Consider the following 26,079-nt stretch of genomic DNA (forward strand, 5'->3'; position numbering starts at 1 on the left):
ACATATGATTGCAAACCATCATTGGATCAGCAAATATTTTTCAGTTGTTTGTTTTCGGGCAACCTGCATTCTCAACATTGATCTGAACATTGACCTGGTTAGCCTGAAAGGTCTTTTCTTACTTGCTTCTCTTGATCCCAGGAGAAGTTTATGTACAGTCATTCAAAGCTGTGACCTTGCCTTCACTGTGCGATAAATTTGTTCGCTGTTTCCTCACCTTGTGACTAGGATGACTAGTTCCCATCATCAAATCTTCCGTGGACAGGAAATTGGGAACCCTTCACTCACACCTGGTGCAAATTTGTTGCTAACTAACATGATCTTTGTTGTTTTTTTTGTTTGGTTAGGTATCATCATCTTGTTGTGCTTTCAGCCACTGTTGTTACCTGTGATTATTTAGCAGACAGTGCAAGGTGGACGTTGCGACCCTCCCTAATTAACCAATTGGCTGCCATTCACGAATTTGTTCCGGTTTTGGTTTGTCTTGCTGGGGTGCCAATAAAGCGCTGGTCAGAATTCTGGCAATGTCTTTCCCTTCCACGACGGGTCATCATTTGCCTTTTGTCCATGTTAGCGCTCGCGCTTCAGCTGTTGTTATATAAATCAATATGTATGAATTATATTGTTATTTCAAGCTCAGATAATTCCAGACCCATGTAATTTAGGAATTACTGTTTTTTTTCTGGTGAAAGAAGAGAGTCAAAGGTTTCTTACGCTGAAATGAATGTTTATGTGGTCGTAAAACTCAATATTTTGTGGGTCCCGCAATTTGAGTAAAAATGACAAAAACCCCGCCACTGCAGTGGACACATTTTTGCACATCGTCTGGCAGTGAATGACTTAAGATAATATCCAGATCAGACACAATCCTGATCATATTATCAGTACAAAATGAATACATCATGATTTAATCTGTTATTACATTGCCCATTCACTGCTTGTACAGAGATTGAAAATCTTACCAATCACCGTATAGCATTGGCCCTGGATGAAAACGAAAAGAAAGATATGGGGAAGGGTGCAACACATTTTGGCGGCGGCAATCAAATCCTAAAATTTAAAATCTTGACAGAGTACAAAATGCCCTGTATTGAGAATGCACTTCACCAAAGATCAAAATGTATTTAGTACGTACAAACCTAAAATTATGCCAGATGTGTGAGGACTAAAATTGCTTTTTCAAAGGAAATCATATGCTGCAATAATGTAATCGTATTAGTTTGTAACTCTACTCTAGGGCGGTGGAAAGGTTTTGAAAGGGAAGCGAGGCAGATCAGTCTTAGTTTGCCTTGCAGGCTGGCAAATCTCACAAATTTTCTCACCATAGTTCAAATTAACTCAGATAATCTGAGCTATGCACAGCAAACATATCTTCATGCAAACTTAATCAAAATTGTCATTCCTCCAAGCAATTTTTATTTATTTTTTGCTGAACGTGTTCCATTAGGCATCGAAGATGGTGTTATCACAGAATCGCAGAGCAATATGATTTACAAGTCACAGCTTCCATTCTTAAAAAAACACATTATTTCCAGGAAGGAATGATGCTTAATGCCTTGACTGTCACTGGGGATTTGAAATCTGACGTGTTTCCGATGCGTGAAGTCTCTTCGGCGCATACAGGCTTTGCTCTGCATTCGAGTCATGATCATTGTCATTCTGTTTACTCCTTAATTTTGCAGCAATACTGTATTGCTGCATATGTGCTGCATCTATTAATAGCCTAGTGGCAGGCCGTGCATATCAACCCTAGGCCTTCAGTAGTGCTACGTCTGAATTAATCCACAGCTGCGAGTGTGGTGTGATTTACTACACGTCCACTAGAGCCAGAAAATAACATGACTTGAAGAGATCTAAGAAATATTATCATTAAACTGTTGGATTTTTTTATGAGTAACGTGTGGATTTATGATCTCATAAAATTGTATTATTATTTGCAATTTTTGCTAGCTTGCTTTGGAGATGTCCATCCTTTCTTAATGATGAACAGCATATCTGCAACCAAATCCATTTCTTCTTCTCCTTCAGCCATTATGGGCGGATAAAACGCTGTTAAACGAACACAATATATTTGCTTGTAAATGAAATTTATTATTATTATTATTATTATTATTATTATTATTATTATTATTATTATTATTATTATTATTATGCAGCTCGTTACAGATACAGTGTGCTAGTGATGGCCAGTATGCTCTTATCACTAGGTGCGAGTGATACTATGATTGGCTAGTGACGAGCCAATTATGTGACTAGCCAATCATAGTTCGTGAAAACGTTTCCAGCGCCTTCCAGCAGGCCTTGGGTTACTAACTCAAACTCTGATTTGTTAAAGCAGCAGTTTCATTGACATTGATTTTAATGCTACAGGGCCCGCAGAAATGATTGTGGAGGCGTCCAAGTAGATTTCTGAGCATGGTAAAAAATGATGGCTGAAATGTGATTGGTTAAATGCTTACACATCTGGAAGCAGCACAGCAAGGGAAACACAATGAAAGGAAGATGAAAGACAATTTGGAATCATTTAATAAAAATTCATAGACAAAATAAAATTAACATTATGTCTGTGCTTCAGATTTTTTTAGGCCAGCAGAGGAGGCCTTGCAGGTCCTGATGACCCATCATTGTAATACCATCATTATTTTCTGAGTACCTGACCAGCCATCTCTTCAAAGAATTGTGTCTTTTTCAAGCTGCAGGCCGATTCCTCTCCACCTTTTTAAAATCGCTCCGACTTGCCCCGCTTTTGCATCAAAGGGTGTTTTTCCTCCAACCTCTTCAACCTCTGCACTTAATTTTTTTCCCCCTCATCACTCTCACAATCCTTTTACCGATGCTCTACTTGTCTCTACCCATCATCCTCCCTGCTTGCCCCTCTGCCTCCTTTCCCCTCTATCCCCTGCCTTCTCTTATGTTTTGGGTGCATCCTCCTTAACCCCCCCCCCAGCTTTCCTTTCTCCCAAGTAAGTTGTGCCTCCTTCTCAAATTTGCTTTTTCTGTACTCCTCTGCACTCGACCGCTTTCAGCGCTCGCTTTGCCTGTCTTCCTCTCTGCTAGTCAAAAAGAAGAGTCAGTTGAGTAAGTCAGATGAGTGCAGTGCTGCCTGCTAAGTAGTTGAGCCAAACATACTTTCAAAGTGGTGTGTGTGTGTGCGCGTGTGTGTGTGTGCGCGCGCGTGTGCGTGTGTGTGTGAGTGAGTGAAAGAGAGAGAGAGAAAATGTTTCTCAGTGGCCCCTATTTCTCAGTCTCCTTATTGTCGCTTCTGCTTCCCCTTTTTCACACTCATGCCTACACTCTTGCTCACACACACACACACACACACACACACACACACACACACACACACACACACACACACACACACACACACACACACACACACACACACACACACACACACACACACACACACACACACTAAGAGTCCAACCTTTATGTACTGTTGGCAGTGATCCAATTGGAATCGATTTTTGACAAAATGTCTCGTGTTGTTTCTTATCCTGAAACGTAGCTCTCATTCGCCTTACTTCAATCCTCAAACTTCTTTTGATATGTGACAGATATTGAAAAGTCAAAAAGTTGACAATGAGATTTTTTTAAACTGTTCCCAATGTCCTGTTTTGGAAAAATCTGCCTTAAATTATATTCAAAGGTGTGTACCTTGCACACAGTGACAGTCATTTTCTCAGCACAGGCACAGCCACCAATTGACTATCCAGTCACTCTGCTTTTCATTGGAAAGGGATAAAAACGCTTAAGCCATATCCATTTTTTGATGGAGAAATTCTGTCCATTTCCCTCCACCCAAACAGAGAACACCTCAGGCATCAGATCCCTCCACCTCTTCATCTTCTTCGTCTACCTCCACCTGCACCACTACAAGGGCGGTGGAGAAAAAGCTCTTATCTAAAGACTCCATCCTGTCTCTCTACGCCAGCAGCTCAGCGGGCAGTCAGCCACAGAGCCAGCAGCAGCCCGCTACTGGGCAAGGTAATATGCAAAGCATATGCACGCATACATTACAATACATCTATAATCCACATGAACACACTATCATTATCAAAACATGAGATTTTATGCTTGGGGGAGGTAATGATCACATTTTGAAACAGTTACTTAATAATTTGAGACGACACAGCCTATTGCTGGATAAATGACAACCATTACAGTTTTGTCATACATCGAGCGCTGTCATGTTTGTCTTCTCTGTGATTGTCAAGAAAGATACTTTGAGCGGGTCATCATCGACTTTTCTGCATTTACAACACGCTGAGTAGACATTAGACATTAATCAATGATTGTCAATGAATCTGCTCTTAACTTCCACCACAGCTGACAGTGATTTTGATCTTTCTTGCAATCAGCTCCATTTTCTGGTGTCCGCCTTAACCATGGAAGTGAACGCATATTCACACTCTTCGTCTCCTTTTATTATTCGACAGAAAGTGTGGAGTTGTCTGTGTGTGCAGGTGCAGTAGAGTGTTCTAAGCATGTGTGTCAAATATGGAGAAATCACTGTGACATTTATTCATTGAGAGGAGGGGGCAGTAGCCTCACGTGGAATTTACATGTGCGCATTGATTATGTTGCTTTGTGATGACACTGACTTGACTAGAGGATTAGAAATGGGATTGAAGATAAAGGCCATTTATTTCTGTCTTGAAGTTAAAATGGGCTTACGTTCTGAATCAGCGTTATATTATTGTGTATTATTGTGCGCGACAGGCATACACGTGGGCCAGCCTCACGTAACACAGCCGGTCTTAAACAGCGTCATGATGGGAGGAGGGGCCTTGACTCGACCTAACGGCACCTACGTGGACATACGCCAGAGCACTCACGGCACTCAGCAAGGACAGTGGAGTGTCGACCAGGTAAAAACATCCAATAGTCAATGAATCAGTAACTTGTAAAAATAATAGTGTCGATTGGGTGGCCAGCATCGTCAACGTAAACTAGCCCATTGTGATCGCACAACAGACATGTCGACACAGTGATACCCCACCCATGTGTGTATGTGTGTATGTGTGTGTGTGTGTGTGTGTGTGTGTGTGTGTGTGTGTGTGTGTGTGTGAGAGAGAATAATAATAATAATAATAATAATAATAATAATAATAATACACATTTTCATTTATAAGCGCTTTTCAAAACTCTCTCTCTCTCAAGAGAGAGAGAGAGAGAGAGAGAGAGAGAGAGAGAGAGAGAGAGAGAGAGAGAGAGAGAGAGAGAGAGAGAGAGAGAGAGAGAGCGAGAGCGAGCAGGGTAGTAGGGGGAATAGAGAGACAGTGAGGACAGTGAGAGATAGTGAGACAGAGGGAGAAAAAGGGATGTGGAGAGTGAGAGCGATAGAGACAGACACAGAGAGAGGGGTTGGGAGAGAGAGAAAGAGGGGAGAGGAAAAGAGAGAGAGGGAGAAATAGGGAGAGGATGACAAAGAGTGGGGGGAGAGTGAGAGACAGAAAGAGAGAGACAGTGAGAGGGAGACAGAGAAAGTGAGAGAGAGGTGGGGAGGGAGAGACATAGGGAGAGAGAGAGAGAAATAGGGGAGGAGTGGTAGATGGAGGGAGGGAGAGAGATATAGGGAGGGGGAGAGATGGAGGGGGAGATATCGAGAGAAAGTGAGAGAGAGAGGTGAGTGGGAAACACAGAGACACGGGGAGTGAGAAAGATAGAGGGGGAGAGGGAGAGAGCAACACCCGCCTTGAACACCTGTTTCAGAACTTCAATCTGTGTGTGTCTTTCCTATTGTCAGCATGATAAAGTAAGTGTGAGCCACGGTGCAGCGACTGAAAGCCGGCCAAATTTGAGATCGCATCGGCGCATGAGCGCGCGTGTGGTTCACGTGTGTGCGTACGCACATACAGTACCTGCACAAAGCTCTCAGATGGCCAGATAAGAGAGTGGTGGAGCAGCAAGGCACATTCATAATAGATAAGACAAAATGGACGACCGAGGGCAAGCAGAGAGAAGCAGATGAGGTGCGGAATAGAGAAGCCTGAGGCAAATTGTCACGAGGTGACTTGGGGAGTGGTAGGGAGAGCAGTAATCAGCGATAAAAGTGAGCAAAAGTCTGTTTTTCTTTACTATTCACCCTACACCCCCTTCTCTCTGTCATTATTTTAATACACTTGCATCTTTCTCCTCTCAGTTATCCCATCAGATGTCGGGCATGGCCACAAATGGAGGTGCAACCCCATCGGGCACTCCTGCAGCCAGTTGGCCTGCAGCTTCAACAGTTTCTGGACAGACCCTCAGCACTCAACTGTGGAAGTGATGAGTCTGCAGCACAGATTTTTTGGGTCGTGGCACTTACTCAAAAACCACTCCTCCACACCATCCTCAAGGTTTCCTTTAAAAAGCCAAGACAATAAGGCAGGTTGCCATCATGGTTTGTCTAAATTGGATCTCATTTGGATTTCCTATTGATGTTGTGTGAAGAGTAGTCCAATAAGCAAATAGAGAACCCTGCTGGACAGAGTGTCCCCGAAAGCACAGGTGTCAAACTCAAACCCCGGGGGCCCAATCTGGCCCGCCACATCATTTTATTTGGCCCACGAAAGCAAATCAAAGAAATGTGAAATTCCATGATGCTTGCTAAACTCTGAATCAAAATTTCACATTGTCATGTAAACCACATTAACAGTCATTATCTTTTACTTCAAATTTGAAAACCAGTTATCATATTTTCCGTTGTATAAGGTGCACTGGAGTATAAAACGCAACCCCAATGATTGGTGTATTTTCAAACTTTTTCCATATACAGAGATACCTCAGCGTACAAACTTAATTGGTTCCTAGAAAGTGTGTATAAGACGAATAGTTCATCTGCCAAACATTTTTTTCCCATAAGAACCCATTAAAATTAGAATAATCCGTTCTCAGATCCCCATAAAAGATAATTTTCTACAAAATAAGCCTTAAAACTACACAAAATATACCTTATTTTAAGTTACATTACATTAGTTACGAGACCTGTCGTGGCTCAGGGTATGCGCAGGGTAATCTTTTGAAGAAAATCAAGGCTTTTGGGTGCACCGTATACACCGGAAAATATGGTATTCATTAATTTGTTGTGCTCTCTATACTGTATGCATTATGAGGAAGGGATTAAACATTCTAATGGCTTCTCCAAATTCTTAACATCCTCCAAAAGGAAACCACCAGTACAATGTGGCCCATGACAAAAAATGAGTTTGACACCCATGCCCTCAAGTAATGTTATAGTTCTATCATAGCATTTTAAAAATGAATAGATAGCAAATAGTCATTGAGTGTGTAGAGTAGATGAGGTTCCCTTGTCGTGGTTTGTCTCCTCGCTCTACTTTGTATGTTATACTCCTCTCGTGACTTCCCCTACCTTGTTTAGAGCCAGCAGAGAATCGTGTGCCGCTAATAGTGTGACTAGTCTTGTATTTGTGTGAAAATGAGGCACAACCCCCTGAGCCATCATCGCCGGCGGTTAGGTCAATGAGTCATCTCCAAGAAACTTGTTGCATACTAATTTGTTAATTATATTCAATGACAGATTATTTTTTTTCTTGAGATCCATTTGGAATTACAGTGAAACCTTAAATGTGAAACTTGAAGGTCTGACTCTGAGGTCACACTGTTTTAAAACCTTCACCTTCTCAAAAGAATCCTCAAAAGTCACACAAAAACATGGAAGTCAAATCACACGTCATCTCAGTGAGCTTCACAAAGATTTTGTGATTCCATCTTTTGTTTTCTTGTCTTTTGTTTCCCCAAGATGATAATCAATTGAAACAGTAGAACCGGAAATGGACGTCTCCGAAAAGCAGTAAACACATCTCTATCGTGACAACTCATGACAATGTTTAGTAATAAAATAGCAACAATGAAAAGCAGGCCAACATTGAGCGGTCTTGACTGCACACCAAATGCGACGCAGTGCCTTGTTCTGGTTTTCTTTCTTATGCAAATCAGTCAGTCATTCAGTACACGCATCCGTCTTGATAAGCATACGACGGCGTCGTCAACAATAAATCAAGTGTAATTGAAAAAGAGCGATGCGGCATTGGCCTTATGTGATTTGTGTTTCGGCTTTATGCATTGCCCTAACTTGACACATTCATTACTGCGTGGCGAATACACATTTTATGATGTATGCTTTATCACTATTTGTTAATATCTTTCGATTTTGTATCACAGTGGCCATTTATTACGGCATAGGGATCCAACGCATTCAATTTTTCATACATTTCTGTTTTGGAAGACTGTAAATGGGACATATTGCGATCGCTGTAGATTAAGCAATGTTTCCCATCTGATGAGTTCTTGTCCAGAAAGGCCAGCTGTGCAAGGTGAAATCATTCATAACTGATTCCAAATGATAGGAATGCAGTCTTAGTTGCTCACATTGTCCACCATCAGATCATCCTGATTATTTTAAACACGCAATTTAGCCCCCCACTATTTCATATTGATGTAAATCAGACAATGACAGTGAACAAACCATTAACTGTTGGATTGGATTAGATTAGCCTTTTTTAGTCACGCAGTGGAGAAATTTACATTTCACATCAACAAAGCTATGAAAGGAAGAGGAAAGGAAGGGAATAATTAGAAAAACAAAACACAGGAGTTGCTGGAAAGGCAGCCACTCTCGCGGTGCCATCTTGAAGTCAAAAGAACAAAAACACTAAATAACAAATAATATGACAAGACAAAGTTACAGTCATTCACTCTTAAGCACTTGCTGTGCCCTCTTGGTTGCATGAAGCAGTTCTAGATGAAAGAGTAGAGGATCAAAGTGTCCTTTTCACCAGTGGATCAGAAACATCATGGTGGAATGCGCATGTCTGCTACAAGCTAAATGTCAAAAGCAAACACGAAGCTGTAGCATCCATTGACGAAAAGGGATTGCCTCACATCTCCTCTTCCACGTAAATCCGCTTCAATTCCAAGCCGCGACAGTTCCACATACGCTTTCTTCTCGTCGTGGGTTCCTGAAGACATGCATCCACAGGTGCAACAAAAGCACAATCGCCCCAGAACTGTCCAGCGATAACAGTCAAATGGCACTGACATTCCTCCCAATGACAAAAGGTTGTCCTTTCTGAAACAAAATGCCAGTGAATTGTTCAAATTAAACCACCGCAGAATCACAGTGATTCATCCCACATTAAATACCGCCGAGCGAGTGCTGTATCTCAGTATGTTGTGTGTCGGTCTCGTAATATTGTCATCAGGGAACAGATAAGTGAAATATGTATTAACTTTTAACCGTAAGACATTGACCAAACCCGTCATTTCCATAACAATGCTATTTTTGAATCCATAAGTGAGTCTTAACCCATTGTTTAGCCCTCCACCATTTGTATTGTGTCCATTGTTGCGTGCTGTACAAGAGAAGCACAATTATTGTGAAGAAAAATAAACCCGGATGACCAATGATGATGATTGTGACCTGTATGAAAATTTTTGACTCGTCCCTTTGTTGCTGTTGAGTTCATGTTGAGATTAAAAGCAACGCTATCCATGTGCACACCAGCAAAAAATAAAGATGACAGTAAATTCATTGCCACACCAATACAGGGAATTGCATTCACTTGTCACAGGGTCACTCTGCCATGCAATAAATATTCAGTACGAGGCATAAAATAAATGTGGTTTGTGTGGATGACACATCAATACTCAACATATCCTCTAGGTTTATTTACATTTCCTTTTACATTTTCTGGTGCCTAATACTAAACGTGTCTCTGTAACATCAATTTGTCCATGTCCTTTACTGTCCAAAGGCTATAATTTAATGCATAAATAGCCTTTTGTCATTTGGGAAGTCCATTGTCTTTGTATTGGTCCCAGCATTTACCAGATCACCCAGAATAAAGGATGTTGAATCACAGATTCAATCGTGCCCAGTTCACTATGTACTATTTCGCCTGTATTATTCATGACTTGTGTGCTGCATTTGCAGTTCCCACTGATACTTTCTGTTTGCAGTGTCACATTTCGTTCGGAACGTGACATGCAGAACTCTATTTTGCTGAAGTTTTTTTTTTCTATTTGACCACTTTTTTGATTGTTTATCGTTGTCATTGTTGGCTACTGTCAAATCGTTTGACATATTTCCTGTGAGAGGGAAACATTGCTTATAGCACAGGTGTCAAAATCAAAGCGCAAGGGCTACGTCTGGCCCGTCACATCATTTTATTCGGCCAGTGAAAGCAAATCAAGCATGTCAAGTGCCATGATGCTTGCTAAAGTCCAAACCAAATGTTCCCATGTAAACCACACAGTCATTATTTTTTTTTTACTTCAAATTAGAAAACTAGTTATTCATTAATGTGTTGTGCATTGTACATGTACCGTATTTTCTGGTGCATAAGGTGCACCGTTGTATAAGGTGTACCCGCAATGAAAGGTGTATTTTCAAACTTTTTCTATATATAAAGCGCACTGGAATATAAGGCACATCTTTAATGAATGAAACACATTTTCCAAATATAATATATAGATATGTTAAAAAAATCCACATTTTAAGGCACACTACATTATAAGGTGCTACAGTAGAGGCTGGGGTTACGTTTATACATATTCCAGCATGCACCGCACACTACTTCTTCTACGATGAGGGTGAAATGGAGTCAGTGGCTGCTGACAGGAGTTGCAAGACCTGTTGCGGCTCAGTATGACTTGACATATAAGGCGGACTGGCATATTAGGCGTAGGGTCACGGAGAAAATGAAGGCTTTTGGTGCACCTTTTACACCGTAACTATAAACTGTAACAATGTGGACAGTATGTTCACTTTGGGTACAACACAATACTGTAGGTAGAAATAATAATTGAGGCATTACTTAATAGACATCACGTGAACATTTTATTCATTTGGAATAGTGCCAAGACATCACATAATCTGGAAGTTGAGTGAAAACCAGGATACTAAAATATCCGCATTGTTCTTTTCTGTGAGCTCCTTCAACTTGTAACAAATTGGTTTTGTGTAGTGAGCATTCTATGTTAACATATAACTGACAAAATATGTTTAGTTGGGGTGATATTGACAAATCGCAATATGAAGGATTTTGGCTTCTGTGAAAGTACAGTAACTTCCATCTTGGTGGACATAAGCACCCAGCAAGGCAACCTGCTTATCAAAGTTCTGGTATAATAATGCCCTTCTGATTGCTTTGTCAACTGGTTGTCCATGTGTATTCAATGACCTCGTCAAAAGGGCGCCTCAAGGGTCACTGCATGAGCCACTCTACTTTGCAATTCACAAAGAAATCACCCCTTTTTCTTTGCTTTTTATAAGATCGGAGCAAACACGATTCAGTGAAAAAGTATTTACACTCTTCTCTCTGATTACCTCCAGACCTATATAACTCATTCACTGCCATTCATGAATTTATTCGGGAATTGAAAATATGACGTAGAGCGCCAATTTGTTCGGGTTTTGTGTTTTCATGCTTGATAAAGCACTGGCCGTGGCCTCAGGAAATGTTTTTTTTTCCTTTCCACAACGGGACAGCATTTCCCTTTTTTCCTTGTTAGTGCTTTGTATAAGCTTCAGCTGTTGTTAAGGCGCTATATAAACCAACATGTGTGTATTTGCATTGTATTTTGGACAGCCCCCCTCATTTCAAGCTCATATAACTCGAGATCCGTATCATTTAGGAATTAACTCTTTTCTGATGAAAGAAGAGAGTCTAAGGTTTTTAACGCTGTATTGAATGTTTATGTAGTCCTAAAACTCAATATTCTGTGGGTCCTGGAATTCAAGTGACAATAACAAAAACCCTGGCACTGGAGTGGTCACATTTTTGCAAATGTCTGGCAGTGAATGAGTTAATCAAGAAATCACTTAAATAGAACCATTCGGCCAAAAAGATTAAAAACCTACAACAAAATGGCACAGTCCAAAGCTATTCGACACCAGATGACAAAACAAAGTAATTGACATCCATCAGTCTGTTGTACAAAGCCATTGGTCAAGACTTGGCACTCAAGCAAACCACAGTGAGAAACATTACCACAAATCAATAAAACAATGCAACAATAAGGAAGAGATTGGACGAAAATGGCGGATTTCCAAAACCAAAATGACTCTGGACCAAAAATAAAGTCTTGCATGAGGCTCGCCTTAAATAAATAAAAAATAAAATATCATAAATTATTCCAAAGCCTGGGGAGAATTGTTATGAGCATAAATGTAACACAACATTTCCGAAAACAGTTAAACGTGGTGATACAAGTCAAATAGTCTTGGGCTGCTCTTCTCATTTAGGACCCAGATTACTTACTGTAAATGATCAAACAAGAATTGTCCTGTTTGTTTTAAAATTTCGGAAGAGAATGTTCCCCCATCAGTTTGTGACCTCAGCTAAAACACGCTTGGATGTTATGACTGGGCAACAATCCAAAATGCTCGGGCAAGTCAACTTTAGAAAGGCATTGAGGGCTGGAGGGTTGCCGAATGTGGGAATGAAGGTTTTGAAATGGCCTTGTCAAAGTCCGGACAGATTTCGATCTGACTAAAGTGCTATGAAATGACTTTAAAAAGGCCGTTCATGCGCAAAAGCCCTCCAGGGTTGCTGGATTTGAGCAATTCTGCAAGGAAGAGTGGGCCAAAATATCGGAGATGAGAAAGAGTCATTGCCAGTTACACAAAGCACTTGATTACAGTTGTTGCTGCTGAGAGTGGCCCAAGTAATTATTAGGTGTAGGCGGCAACAACCCCCTGCCCGCCACGTGACCATTTAGCTTTCATCTAGGAATTCAGCATTCAGGATGAACATTTGACAAGTTTTCTTGACTAACAATCTCTCTCAGAATGGTTTGACTCTTACATTCAGTAAAATGCTGTGGTAGATTTTGTCCAATTCCTGATTGATTGCTGGTACGTGAGACTGCAAATTAGTTGAAACAAAATGCTTAATAACCATTGCTTAATGGCTATCTCCACTCTGGTTGTCAATCCATATGAAGAAAACAAAATGGTGTCTAACAGAATAGTAAGTGAATTCTCATAAGCATTGATTCAGAGGAACATTATAGTAAACCACATGTGTCAAAGTCAAGGCCAGGGTGCCAAATTTCGCCCACCACATCATTTAATTCGGCCCGTGAAAGCAAATCAAACCACGATGTTTGCTAAAGTCCGAACCAAAATTTCTAATTCTCCCATGTAAACTACAATAAGTCATTATTTTTACTTCAAATTTGAAAACTAGTGATTCCTTAATTTGTGTGTGCTCTATAGGTAATATGTGGATGGGAATATACATTCTTATGGCATCCCCAAATTAATAACGACCCCTGAGAGGAACCTGTAACTAACCCGTGGCAAAAAATGAATTTGACACCCTTGCAATTAACCATGTCAGGCGATGTAGGCAAGTACTTTTGAAAAGACCACAGTTCTTGGTTGTTTAGTGTTACATCAGTATTGCACCACACTAATATTTAAATGCTTCAAAAATAATCACATTCAGAATTTAATACAATGCTGTTTACATTTACGACTAACAATGGAAGAAACACAAGGTTGTCATTGTCTTGTTTGGGGTCATTTGTGGTGGAACCATGACCACGATGGACATCCCGTAGCTGCTCTCTAATGGATAGATGATCGGTCTGGGAACAAGGTCAGCTGGAATTTACTCCAGTCCCAAGAGTCCTTCATTTCTTAAAAATAGATGGAGTATCATTGTTCAGTGTTGTCCAGCTCTCACTGTTCCTCTTGACGAGGTCTTGACTGATGTACTTCTTTGAACAGCGTTCGCCGTATGCTAGCAGCAAAGATGTTTAGAGTCCCTTTATCCTTTAAAATCCACTTTTCTTCATGCAGTTACTCACACCTCAATCAGCACTGTGTCTTTGGGATTAGAGGACTCCTTTATAAATTGTGGTTTCTCAGTGCGTGTGTGCCAAACCAGCACCTGAGAGGGAACGGAAGAAAGAACAAAGAAAGAGGGTGAATTAAGAAAGAACAACCCATTGTTGGTTTGTTTGAATGCAGGTGATATACAGTTTTACAGCTATCAAGCAGCTGCTGTTACCAATGCCTTCACTGCATCCAAAACTACTATTAAATACGGTAATACAATATTTACTGCTTTTTGTTTGAACCTTATGTCAAAATGTAAAAAACAATTCCACACACAAGAACAGCACCTGCTTATGACATGGAAATACAGTAAAGTCTCGTTATATCGATATCGGATATATCGATAGTCCCGGTTATATCGATACTATTTCTATGCACGCACAGAGAAAATTACATGCAAACAGGGTCGGATATATCGATGGTCCCGGTTATATCGATATTTTTTCGGACTCCCTTGAATATCGATATAACGAGACTTTACTGTACATTCATTGTTTATCCTCCCCACACAAAAAATAAATGAGAAGAAACCACATGGACTTGGCTTGATACCTTGTTTGGTTGAGGCATCTTTGGCAACAATCACACCCTAAAACATTTTGCAATACGATGCCCCAAGTAACCATTTTTTTCCACATTTCTCTGCAGTACTTCTCATCTGGTTGGTTAAACACAATAAATATTAGGCCCTTGGATGTTTTGGCACAAATAATTCTACTTAAAATACCAAGGGTCTTCAAGGGTAACAGAAAAGCGATCAGAAGGCAAAAAGAGGGCATAAAATAACAAATCAAAGTCAGCTTTATTGTCAAATATGCTAATATGCATGACATACAGCACAGATGAAATTACTGTCCTCTTGGACCCAGCGTGCAAGGCACTTATAATGACTTTGACAAACATAATAAACACGAAAACACCAATTTGCTGGTAGAGAGAGGAGCCGCTGTGTGTTCACGCGCCGCCATCTTGGGAAAAAAAAACCCAAAATAACAAATAATATGACAACACAAAGACACAGAGAGTCATTCATTCTTCATCACTTGCTGTACTCTCTTTGTGACATGAAGCAGTTCTAGTTGAAAGAGGAGAGGATCAAAGCATCCTTTTCAGCAGTGGATCAGGGACGTCATGGTGGAATGTGCACGTCTATTACAAGCTAACTGTTGAAAGCAAACACAAAGCTGTAGCATCCATTGACGAAAAGAGATTGCCTCACATCTCCTGTCCTACATAAACCCGCTTCAATTCCAAGCTGCGCAAGTTCCACATACGCATTGACGCTCTGCGCTGACGCTCCTTTCTAATAATGTGACACAACACAAAAGACACAGACAGTCATTCATTCTGAAGCACTTTCTGCACCCTCTTTGTTGTATGACGCAGTTTAAGACGAAATAAGCTGTAGCATCCTTTGACAAAAAGAGACGTTCTCACATCTCCTGTCCCACGTAAATCTGCTTCATTTCTAAGCCGCGACATGCAGTATATGTTAAAAAATGATAAGAAATGTGACATGAAATATATTTGAAAAGTGCTGCTCAACCCTTTTAATGCACCATCAGAAGCTTCCTCACTGCCTGTGACCTGGATAGACAGGATTGTTAAATTTCTAGCGGGGTCCCCATTGTGAGGAGGGAAGTACAGATCAAGTCATTGCTACTCAGAAGGTAGGCTCAATGTTTTTTTTGCAATTCTTAAACAATTACCCTGATATCTTTTGTTGGATTTTTTTTCAGGGGTGTGGAGTGGGGGGTTGATGGGGGTGAATGCTGCATTCAATTGTATTTTGCTTGTCGTTGGTGGTATGTGCCAGGAGAGATTCTTCAATCTGACACTTCACCTCACATCTCCAAACAAAAAGCAATGCACGCCCTGCAGCTCTTTACACACTGAGCAGCCAGTGCCACTGCGCATCGCTGAGAAAACACTGCAAGACACGCAAATAGCCATCCTTTCAGCAAGAGTGCCAAGAGTCATTTCATTAGTCCCCTCACTCTTTTTTTAAATTGGTTCTGGCCTGATGCTAATTATCTTATAATTCAGCTGCCAGTGACATTTGTGGCTCCACACGAACATTTTGCGCTCTGAGAGTCACAGGGTTTTGATTTATAGCAGGCTGAAAATACCACAAGTGTGCGCTTATGGGCTTCTCCACTTGGAAGTTGTCACTCCCTGCCCACTCTGCCACTAATTGGTCCACTTTGCATACTTAATGAGACTAACGCTGCATCCAGTAAGAACTATGCCAGTGATGTGTGTGTGTGTATGTGTGCGTGTGTGTGTGTGTTCGCGCGTGTCTGTTTGAGCATTAACGTGAGTGCATGCCCACTTGCACTAAAAATGTCCTTCAATATTTTTCTCTTTTTGATCACGTTTGCTATCGCTGACATTGCCTCCAAAAACATGCATGACAGGCAAATTGACCACTCCAAATTGTCCCTTGGTGTGAGTGTGAGAGTGACTGTTGTACGTCTTTGTGTGCCCCGCGATTGGCTGGCAACCAATTCAGGGTGTCCCCCGCCTCGTGCCCAAAGACAGCTGAGACCCGCAACCCTAATGAGGAATAAGCGGTACGGAAAATGGATGGATGGATGGACTTCTGACCTCCAAGAGTCACCTAAAATACATTTTTAAGGTGTGGAAGTGTTCTGTAACATAAGTGTACTTCTTTGTTTCCCTTCCAAATTATGATTAATTAGCACTCTTGCAATAAACCTCATCAACAAATGGATCCAACAGCATACAATCCACACTAAAAGCCTCCAAAGAAGACAAACCACAAGAGCAGGTTGCCACAGACGCATCAAGTCCACAGTAATAGAACACAACGCAGCGTATCCAATACCTGAAAGTCAATACGAATTAAATCAATCAACATGTCATTTTTCTGTCATCCATTTTCAACACTGATTGTCCTGTTCGGTGCCGTGGGGAGCTTGACAGGATTGAAAGTGATCACATCCAGAGTACAAACTGAAGCTGGATGAAAGTCAAACTAATAGTAGATCAACTTTGCATGACATTAGCAGCAGCTTTCACAACAGCTACTCAGGATCCGCAGCCAAATTTAGACCAGTGAAACTCACCCTTGAGGGAATGGAAGCAAGCAACTCCTTTATGAAGAAGATCTTTCCAATTGTGGCAACTGGAGGAGGAATTTCATTACTATCGATTTACTGCTGCGCTTTTTATGCACACTGCTGCTCAACGAAAGTTCAAAGCTGTTGATGAAAACAGACTTAACAGCCAATATTCAGTCTTTTCTGCTCAAATACATTAAAATGAATGCACAGATGCATTCCGTCATTATCTTTTTTTTCCTGGGCGCCACCTCGGATAAAATGCAAGAAACTTATGTTGGTTATTAATTCACTTCCGGACCGATGCTTTCAGTGAATGCGTCTTGTTTTTTTGTGGTTCCTCCTCTTGGATTTTTCAGGGAAAAAAAGATCTCATGTTTTCCAGTGTATAAAGCACATCGGAGCATAAAGAGGACCCCCAATGAATGGTGTATTTTCAAACTTTTTCCATAAACAGTGATCATCTAATCTCCATTTTAGGCACTTGTACCAAACTACAGAGTAAAGCAACCCATTTGAGAAGAACAACGAGGTATGGCTGGCTCTGAACACCACCCCAGGCTAATTAATGTACTGAGGGGTATCATACTGTTACTGGAATGAGCTTTTATTGAGTAATGATGTCACTGCCATTGAAATGACTGATGGTGTCAAAGCCTGTGAAAGGCCAGCATTCATAGCATCCCCATTAAAGGTAATGGGGCTGATAATCGTTGCGATAGTTTCAACAGAGAGCTGTCAGCAGCAGCTGCGGCAGCAGTCGACTGGAAATGATAAGCCAGCAGGTCTGAATGTTTAGTCTCTTCCCTGCAGGAGACATTAACCAATAATCCTCTCGGGACATACTGGAATGGTACACACAGGTACACACAGGTACACACACACGCACACACACACACACACACACACACACACACACACACACACACACACACACACACACACACACACACACACACACACGCACACACACATACACACACACACAGGTCCATCCGAGCGCTCACTTTCCCCAAGGGGAAGTTCTGTAGTTTCACTTGTGGTCTTTTCATTGTGACATAAAATAAAGCTAAAGATCCTTTTTTTGACACGGCACAAGATGAATGTGGCTCAAAGCTTTAAATGTTTCAACATTTTTGAAAGCACCTATATACTGTGTGATACATTATTTATCGTGTCCCACATAATGCCATCACTGGACATGAAAGCAACTTAAAGCTATCCAGCTATCTTTTGGCTGCACGTTTTTGTATGCATGTTTTTATTCTACTGCACATGAATGCAAAACAATAGCTAGCACATTTGACTTATCATTCAATTGGCACAACATGCTGTGAAAGAAGAGAAAATGTAAAATTGCGAACATGAATACATGGTTCAACATTTTGGTGGCAACAAACTTTGACATTGATACATCAATCACTATTATGGCTAAACTGAGCTCAAACTGTAATTGGGTTTGCAATTTAACCCTTTCAGGGCCAGCGCTTGCTAGAGTGGACAGGTCATCATGATATCAGGTTATCGGGTGTACAAAAGTGTTAATCAAAATCAGAATCAGAAAACCTTTCATTGTCACACAATGGGGAAATTTGCAAAGCCACATAACATGGTACGGAATTCAAATTCTAAGAAAAGCTCTCACTATGTTATGTTTTCCCAATGGCAGTGACGTGCAGTCAGGGGAGGCAGGTGAGGCACGGCCTCACCTGTCATCATGGAAATATCAAATAAAAAAAATAATTAAACAGTTATATTTATTTAGTGATTTGTACTTTAAAGTTCTTTTCTATTTACCTTCACCATTTTTGGATTTTTTTTTTCAAAATCGCAGAATTTTCACATTTACTGTTCAAATACAAAGTAGAGATGAGCGGTGAGGCTGCAGCCGGCTGAGCCTCACCATGGATTGCGCAATGACTATGCTAACTTGCCTGGCTTGCTCTGCAGTGAGACCGCATTGCCGTGCCTCTGCATATCGCTATTAAAGTGTTCAAACACTTTTGGTAACTAAAGTTCTACAGTTGGTGTATATAATGTAGAGTCACTTTACATTATAAACACTGTACTACAGTGTTCATTTTATTTTATTTTTATCAAAACTGTGTGCCTAGGTGAGGCACACAGTTCTCCTGCCTCATGACAGGGGGCGCTGGTGATTACAGATTCTTCTTGCGCCTCCTCGGCTGCAGAATAATAGAATTAGTGACAGCAAGCTACAGTAAACAATTAGCAAGTTAAGTGCAACCATCCAGTAATTTTTTTCGTGTTGTTTGGCCTTATTTTCAGAATGGAGGATTATATATCTAAGATAAGGAAGGCTTCTACAAAGAAGTTATCGATGCCTTTCTTCAGAAGGAGCGCCGCATGGACTTCATTTCTAAGTAATTATTTTTTTTCATTCTTTTTTTCTATGCTACTGTTTATATAAAGAATGCTGACATGACATTTTAAACAAAACACGTTAACTGTTGCCAATCAAATGGTGAATAAGCTACTCTGTAGAGTTCATGTTTGTAAATCTGACTGTGATGACGTCAGTGCCTCACCAGCCATGAACCTCACCGCACGTCACTGCCTAATGGTAAATAATACTGTGTAATTTGCATTCAAATTTCTACTTTTCTCAAGGTAAATAACGACACTGTGCAAGCTTTTTCTGGCAGGGGCATATTATGCTAATGTATAATCTCCCAAGACAAGAAATGCGTCTTGTTTTTTTGTGGTTCCTCCTCTTGGATTTTTCAGGGAAAAAAAGATCTCATGTTTTCCAGTGTATAAAGCACATCGGAGCATAGAGAGGACCCCCAATGAATGGTGTATTTTCAAACTTTTTCCATAAACAGTGATCATCTAATCTGCATTTTAGGCACTTGTACCAAACTACAGAGTAAAGCAACCCATTTGAGAAGAACAACGAGGTATGGCTGGCTCTGAATACCACCCCAGGCTAATTAATGTACTGAGGGGTATCATACTGTTACTGGAATGAGCTTTTATTGAGTAATGATGTCACTGCCATTGAAATGACTGATGGTGTCAAAGCCTGTGAAAGGCCAGCATTCATAGCATCCCCATTAAAGGTAATGGGGCTGATAATCGTTGCGATAGTTTCAACAGAGAGCTGTCAGCAGCAGCTGCGGCAGCAGTCGACTGGAAATGATAAGCCAGCAGGTCTGAATGTTTAGTCTCTTCCCTGCAGGAGACATTAACCAATAATCCTCTCGGGACATACTGGAATGGTACACACAGGTACACACAGGTACACACACACGCACACACACACACACACACACACACACGCGCACACACACACACACACACACACACACACACACACACACACACACACACACACACACACGCACACACACATACACACACACACAGGTCCATCCGAGCGCTCACTTTCCCCAAGGGGAAGTTCTGTAGTTTCACTTGTGGTCTTTTCATTGTGACATAAAATAAAGCTAAAGATCCTTTTTTTGACACGGCACAAGATGAATGTGGCTCAAAGCTTTAAATGTTTCAACATTTTTGAAAGCACCTATATACTGTGTGATACATTATTTATCGTGTCCCACATCATGCCATCACTGGACATGAAAGCAACTTAAAGCTATCCAGCTATCTTTTGGCTGCACGTTTTTGTATGCATGTTTTTATTCTACTGCACATGAATGCAAAACAATAGCTAGCACATTTGACTTATCATTCAATTGGCACAACATGCTGTGAAAGAAGAGAAAATGTAAAATTGCGAACATGAATACATGGTTCAACATTTTGGTGGCAACAAACTTTGACATTGATACATCAATCACTATTATGGCTAAACTGAGCTGAAACTGTAATTGGGTTTGCAATTTAACCCTTTCAGGGCCAGCGCTTGCTAGAGTGGACAGGTCATCATGATATCAGGTTATCGGGTGTACAAAAGTGTTAATCAAAATCAGAATCAGAAAACCTTTCATCGTCACACAATGGGGAAATTTGCAAAGCCACATAACATGGTACGGAATTCAAATTCTAAGAAAAGCTCTCACTATGTTATGTTTTCCCAATGGCAGTGACGTGCAGTCAGGGGAGGCAGGTGAGGCACGGCCTCACCTGTCATCATGGAAATATCAAATAAAAAAATTAATTAAACAGTTATATTTATTTAGTGATTTGTACTTTAAAGTTCTTTTCTATTTACCTTCACCATTTTTGGATTTTTTTTTCAAAATCGCAGAATTTTCACATTTACTGTTCAAATACAAAGTAGAGATGAGCGGTGAGGCTGCAGCCGGCTGAGCCTCACCATGGATTGCGCAATGACTATGCTAACTTGCCTGGCTTGCTCTGCAGTGAGACCGCATTGCCGTGCCTCTGCATATCGCTATTAAAGTGTTCAAACACTTTTGGTAACTAAAGTTCTACAGTTGGTGTATATAATGTAGAGTCACTTTACATTATAAACACTGTACTACAGTGTTCATTTTATTTTATTTTTATCAAAACTGTGTGCCTAGGTGAGGCACACAGTTCTCCTGCCTCATGACAGGGGGCGCTGGTGATTACAGATTCTTCTTGCGCCTCCTCGGCTGCAGAATAATAGAATTAGTGACAGCAAGCTACAGTAAACAATTAGCAAGTTAAGTGCAACCATCCAGTAATTTTTTTCGTGTTGTTTGGCCTTATTTTCAGAATGGAGGATTATATATCTAAGATAAGGAAGGCTTCTACAAAGAAGTTATCGATGCCTTTCTTCAGAAGGAGCGCCGCATGGACTTCATTTATAAGTAATTATTTTTTTTCATTCTTTTTTTCTATGCTACTGTTTATATAAAGAATGCTGACATGACATTTTAAACAAAACACGTTAACTGTTGCCAATCAAATGGTGAATAAGCTACTCTGTAGAGTTCATGTTTGTAAATCTGACTGTGATGACGTCAGTGCCTCACCAGCCATGAACCTCACCGCACGTCACTGCCTAATGGTAAATAATACTGTGTAATTTGCATTCAAATTTCTACTTTTCTCAAAGTAAATAACGACACTGTGCAAGCTTTTTCTGGCAGGGGCATATTATGCTAATGTATAATCTCCCAAGACAAGAAGTGGGAGGTCAACACCAACTCTATCCTGAGAAACCTCCAATCCAATAGAGGATGGATTTCCTGAGGCTGCTGAAGAAGCATGGCGTGCCACAGGAGGTGCTACGACAGTTCTACATGGTTGTCATCGACTCTTTCCTGTGTCCTTACATCGCCGTTTGGTTCGGGGATGCCACAAAAATGGAAAAAATACGACTTTAACGGACAGTTAGGATGGCGGAAAAAATCATTGGCACCTCCTACCCACTTTTGAAGACTTGCACACCGCAAGAACCAACACAAGGGCACGGAAAATCCTACTGGACCCTTCACACCCTGCCCACCACCTTTTTCCTGATACTCCCTTCAGGCAGGCGCTACCGATCCATGCGCACCAAATCCAGCAGACATTTAAACAGCTTCTACCTCCTCGCCATGAACTCTCTGAACAGCAACCCAAATCGAACGGTATAGTGCCTCTTTTTGAGTGATTAAGGGTTGAATAAATAATACTAATACCTGAAATGACTTTGGGGGCAATCACTAAACAATGTGGAATTCCAAATGAATAATGGTGTAATAGATGTGTGGCAAGCCTGCACGGAAATTGCATTTTGGTCTGAAGGTCATCTTCCTTTCAGTCACAGATTCCAACAGTGCCGAAACAACAGGAGAGGGGGAAAAAACAAGCTGTTTCGTTGGGAAACACCGGACTGTAATACTTTTAGTTGATGATTCCCTTGAAAGCGGGTAATAGAATCCATTTCTCAGCAGGTCTTTGAAGGCGCCTACGTGATGATTGTCAAGCGAATGAGTGGCTTCATAAAATCAATTGCCAAAAGGGGCCGTGGTGATTTAGGATCAGCAGCATTGATCTTAGCTGTCTAAGCAGTGACCTACAATTGACTGCGTCACATAAAACTGTTTCTAGTCTATTCAAGATATGTGCATCTAAGTTGCGAGCAGGCCACCGGCTTTAAGCATGACTCATGCATGACCATTGCAAATATAGTTTTTCTAGCCTTTGTCTTGATAGCATGCATGCACGCACGGAGGCAGTCATGCACACATACACACAAATTCACACACATGCACACACATACACACACACGCATTCGCGCACACACACACACACACACACACTATGCGCGTACACACATGCACACACACACACAGGCGCGTGCGCACACATATACACGTGCGCACACAAACATATACAGACACGCACACAAATACACATACACACACACATACACACACACACACACACACGCACGCACGCACACACACATACGTGTGCATACACGTACACACACATGCATACACACGCGCACACACGTATACACCTGGACACATAAACACTCTTTCACATACGTGCACACGCACACACACACACACACAAATACACACACACATGCGCAAACACACACACACACGCAGACTCACCACACACACACGCGCACACCATAAACACACCCACACACACGCATACACACGCACACACACACACGCACACACGCATTTGTGTACATACACGTACACACACATCCATACACACAAACACACGCGTATACACGCGCACACATAAACACATAAACACACACACATGCGCAAACACACACACGCACCCGCAGACTCACCACACGCACACACACGCATACCATAAACACAAACACACACACACACACACACACACACACACACACGCACGCTCATATACACACACATATACACGTGCGCACAGAAACACACAAACACACGCGTATACACTCGCACACATAAACACACGCACGCAAATACACACACACATGCGCAAACACACGCACGCACACGCAGACTCACCACACACACACGCACACCATAAACACAAACACGCACGCACACAAACACACGCACATACAGAGACATGCATACACACTCACACACACACGCAGGTGCGCATACACATACACACACATGCATACACACAAACACACGCATATACACGCGCACACACACACATACACACGTGTACACACACACGCACACACACCACATACAAACACACACAATATCCTGAAGCATTGTTATGTTCCACATCCGATAACTATATAGTCCTTCTAGTGCTTACATCGTTGTTCTGCGAGTATTCTGGCTTCCTTTTGCATTTTCAAAAAAGGTTAATTGGGTTGAGATGGATCAATAAACAAAAGGAGAGATGAGATGGATAGCTCGACAGATGACAGACAAAACTGTGCTACACCACCTGCGCTGAAACTTACACTTGCATTCAGCTGGTGTAAAAGCCAGGCTATTTCAACCACCAACTTTTCAGATGCGCCGTGGGATTGCAAAAGAAATGCTTTATTAGTCCACCGAAAGCACGGTATGGTGGATCATGGTCTGCTAAATTCCCAAACACGTCACAAAAATGAAGATGGAGAGTTAAAAGGTACGACACTGAGCTTCACAACCTTGCTAATACTTTCTAATACTTGCTTACTAGTACTTTCATTCCTTTCATCACTTTGCTGCTGTGAAATGTAAATTTCTCCACTGTGAGACTAATAAAGGCAAATCCAATCCAATCCAATCCAATATTATGGACTGGGTATGTCAGATTGCATTGTTGCATTGAGGAAAGCGCTTTTATTCACTCTCCATCCAAACAAAGATGTCGTCTCACTAACCTGAGTACAGTTGTTGGCCTTGGGCTCCAAGTCCGTCACCTTGGTTATCTGCTTGAGGAAGTCGGACTCCTGCATTCCTGGTTGGGAGCCCCGCCTCTTGAACTGTGCCTTAGGATGTGCCAGGATCACTTGGAGGTTCACTGAGAAACCTACGGCAAAGGAGAAAGCAGGAGGGGGGGGCAGGCAAGGTGACACAAGGACAGAGGAAGGTGTGAAGAGGTGAGCCAGCATCCATTCCAAGCTTCATTATGAGGCCATTACAATCGCACCAGGTAATGATGATAGCACACATTCATATAGCTAATGACTGCGATATGGCTGATAAGAAATTAATTTACCATGGGGGTATGAAATTCCTCTGTGGTAATTCCATTATGGAGATGGAACGGTTTGGAAAGCTTCAGAAGACTGATGACTGAGGGGAGCATTAATAGTTTTATAATGACTGTCTGCGAAACGATTGAATCAACCTGTTTAAAAATATATTAAAATGCATGAGTGAGGTACTGATTATTTGATATTTGAAATTACATTTTACAGTTTTACGTCTGTGTAAGCTCACAGTCGTACAGGAGTGGTCCATCGATGAAAAGGTTTCTTCAGCCATCATCTGTACTTCTTTGAAGGTGTCAGATGTTTCGCTTCTTATCCAAGATGCTTCTTCAGCGAACTAAAGTCTTACTGGTAGTATAGGCCCTATATATGTATCCATAATATCCAGACATGGCGGTGCCGGACACTGCTATGATAGGTCGCTGCACTCAGGTTGGGGGGAGCAGAGGACTAATCCCTGCAGCTCCACTGATAGCTTCTATTGTCCTGGCTGACGACTGGTCTGATTGCCGAATTGGCCCAGGTATCACCTCATCAGCATGACTAATCCTATCTTGCCTAAACAGTCTATTGTACGAACGATCCAAATTGAACCTCACCCCACCATTACGGTAAAGGGAAGGATTTTGCTGTTTTATGAAAATAACTTCTTTTACTCCCCATTCAAACCATCTATTTTCTTTCGCTAAGATTTTAACCTCATTGTCATTGAATGAGTGGTTGCTAGCTTTTAGGGGCATATGTACTGCCGATTGAGGCCACATTGTAGTTAAGATTTCCTCTTCAGGGCCGTTATGAATTTGGGGAAGCCATGAGAATGTTTAATCCTTTCCTCATATTACATACAGAACGCACAACAAATTAATGAATAACTATCTATGAATAACTACTTTTCAAATTAGTGGTCAAGAATAATGACTGTTGTTGTGGTTTACATGAGACAATTTGAAATTTTGTTCGGACTTTACCAAGAATCATGGCATTTGACATGCTCGGTTTGCTTTCACGGGCTGAATAAAATGATGTGGCAGGCCAGATTTGGCACCCGGGCCTTGACT

General features: G+C 41.3%; 2 protein-coding genes across 2 annotated transcripts in view; one reads left to right on the forward strand and one right to left on the reverse strand.

Annotated features, from left to right (window-relative positions):
* The window catches only part of LOC148889134 (stromal membrane-associated protein 1-like), a 51,687-nt gene extending 41,819 nt beyond the window's left edge, over nt 1-9,868 (forward strand). The window contains exons 9-11 of the mRNA XM_089012465.1: nt 3,813-3,990; nt 4,726-4,874; nt 6,149-9,868. Of these exons, the coding sequence (XP_088868591.1) occupies nt 3,813-3,990; nt 4,726-4,874; nt 6,149-6,274 (453 nt within the window). The 3' untranslated portion in view covers nt 6,275-9,868. The remainder of the gene's footprint in view (nt 1-3,812; nt 3,991-4,725; nt 4,875-6,148) is intronic.
* A 774-nt stretch (nt 9,869-10,642) lies between these two features.
* The window catches only part of b3gat2 (beta-1,3-glucuronyltransferase 2 (glucuronosyltransferase S)), a 50,543-nt gene continuing 35,106 nt past the window's right edge, over nt 10,643-26,079 (reverse strand). Inside the window, exons 3-4 of the mRNA XM_089012500.1 lie at nt 24,689-24,837; nt 10,643-13,907 (exon numbers count right to left, since the gene is read on the reverse strand). Coding sequence (XP_088868626.1) covers nt 13,821-13,907; nt 24,689-24,837 — 236 coding nt within the window. The 3' untranslated portion in view covers nt 10,643-13,820. The remainder of the gene's footprint in view (nt 13,908-24,688; nt 24,838-26,079) is intronic.

Source organism: Hippocampus bargibanti, linkage group LG13 (genome assembly GCF_051943395.1).
Source record: "Hippocampus bargibanti isolate YZ-2025 linkage group LG13, ASM5194339v1, whole genome shotgun sequence".
Lineage (NCBI taxonomy): Eukaryota > Metazoa > Chordata > Actinopteri > Syngnathiformes > Syngnathidae > Hippocampus > Hippocampus bargibanti.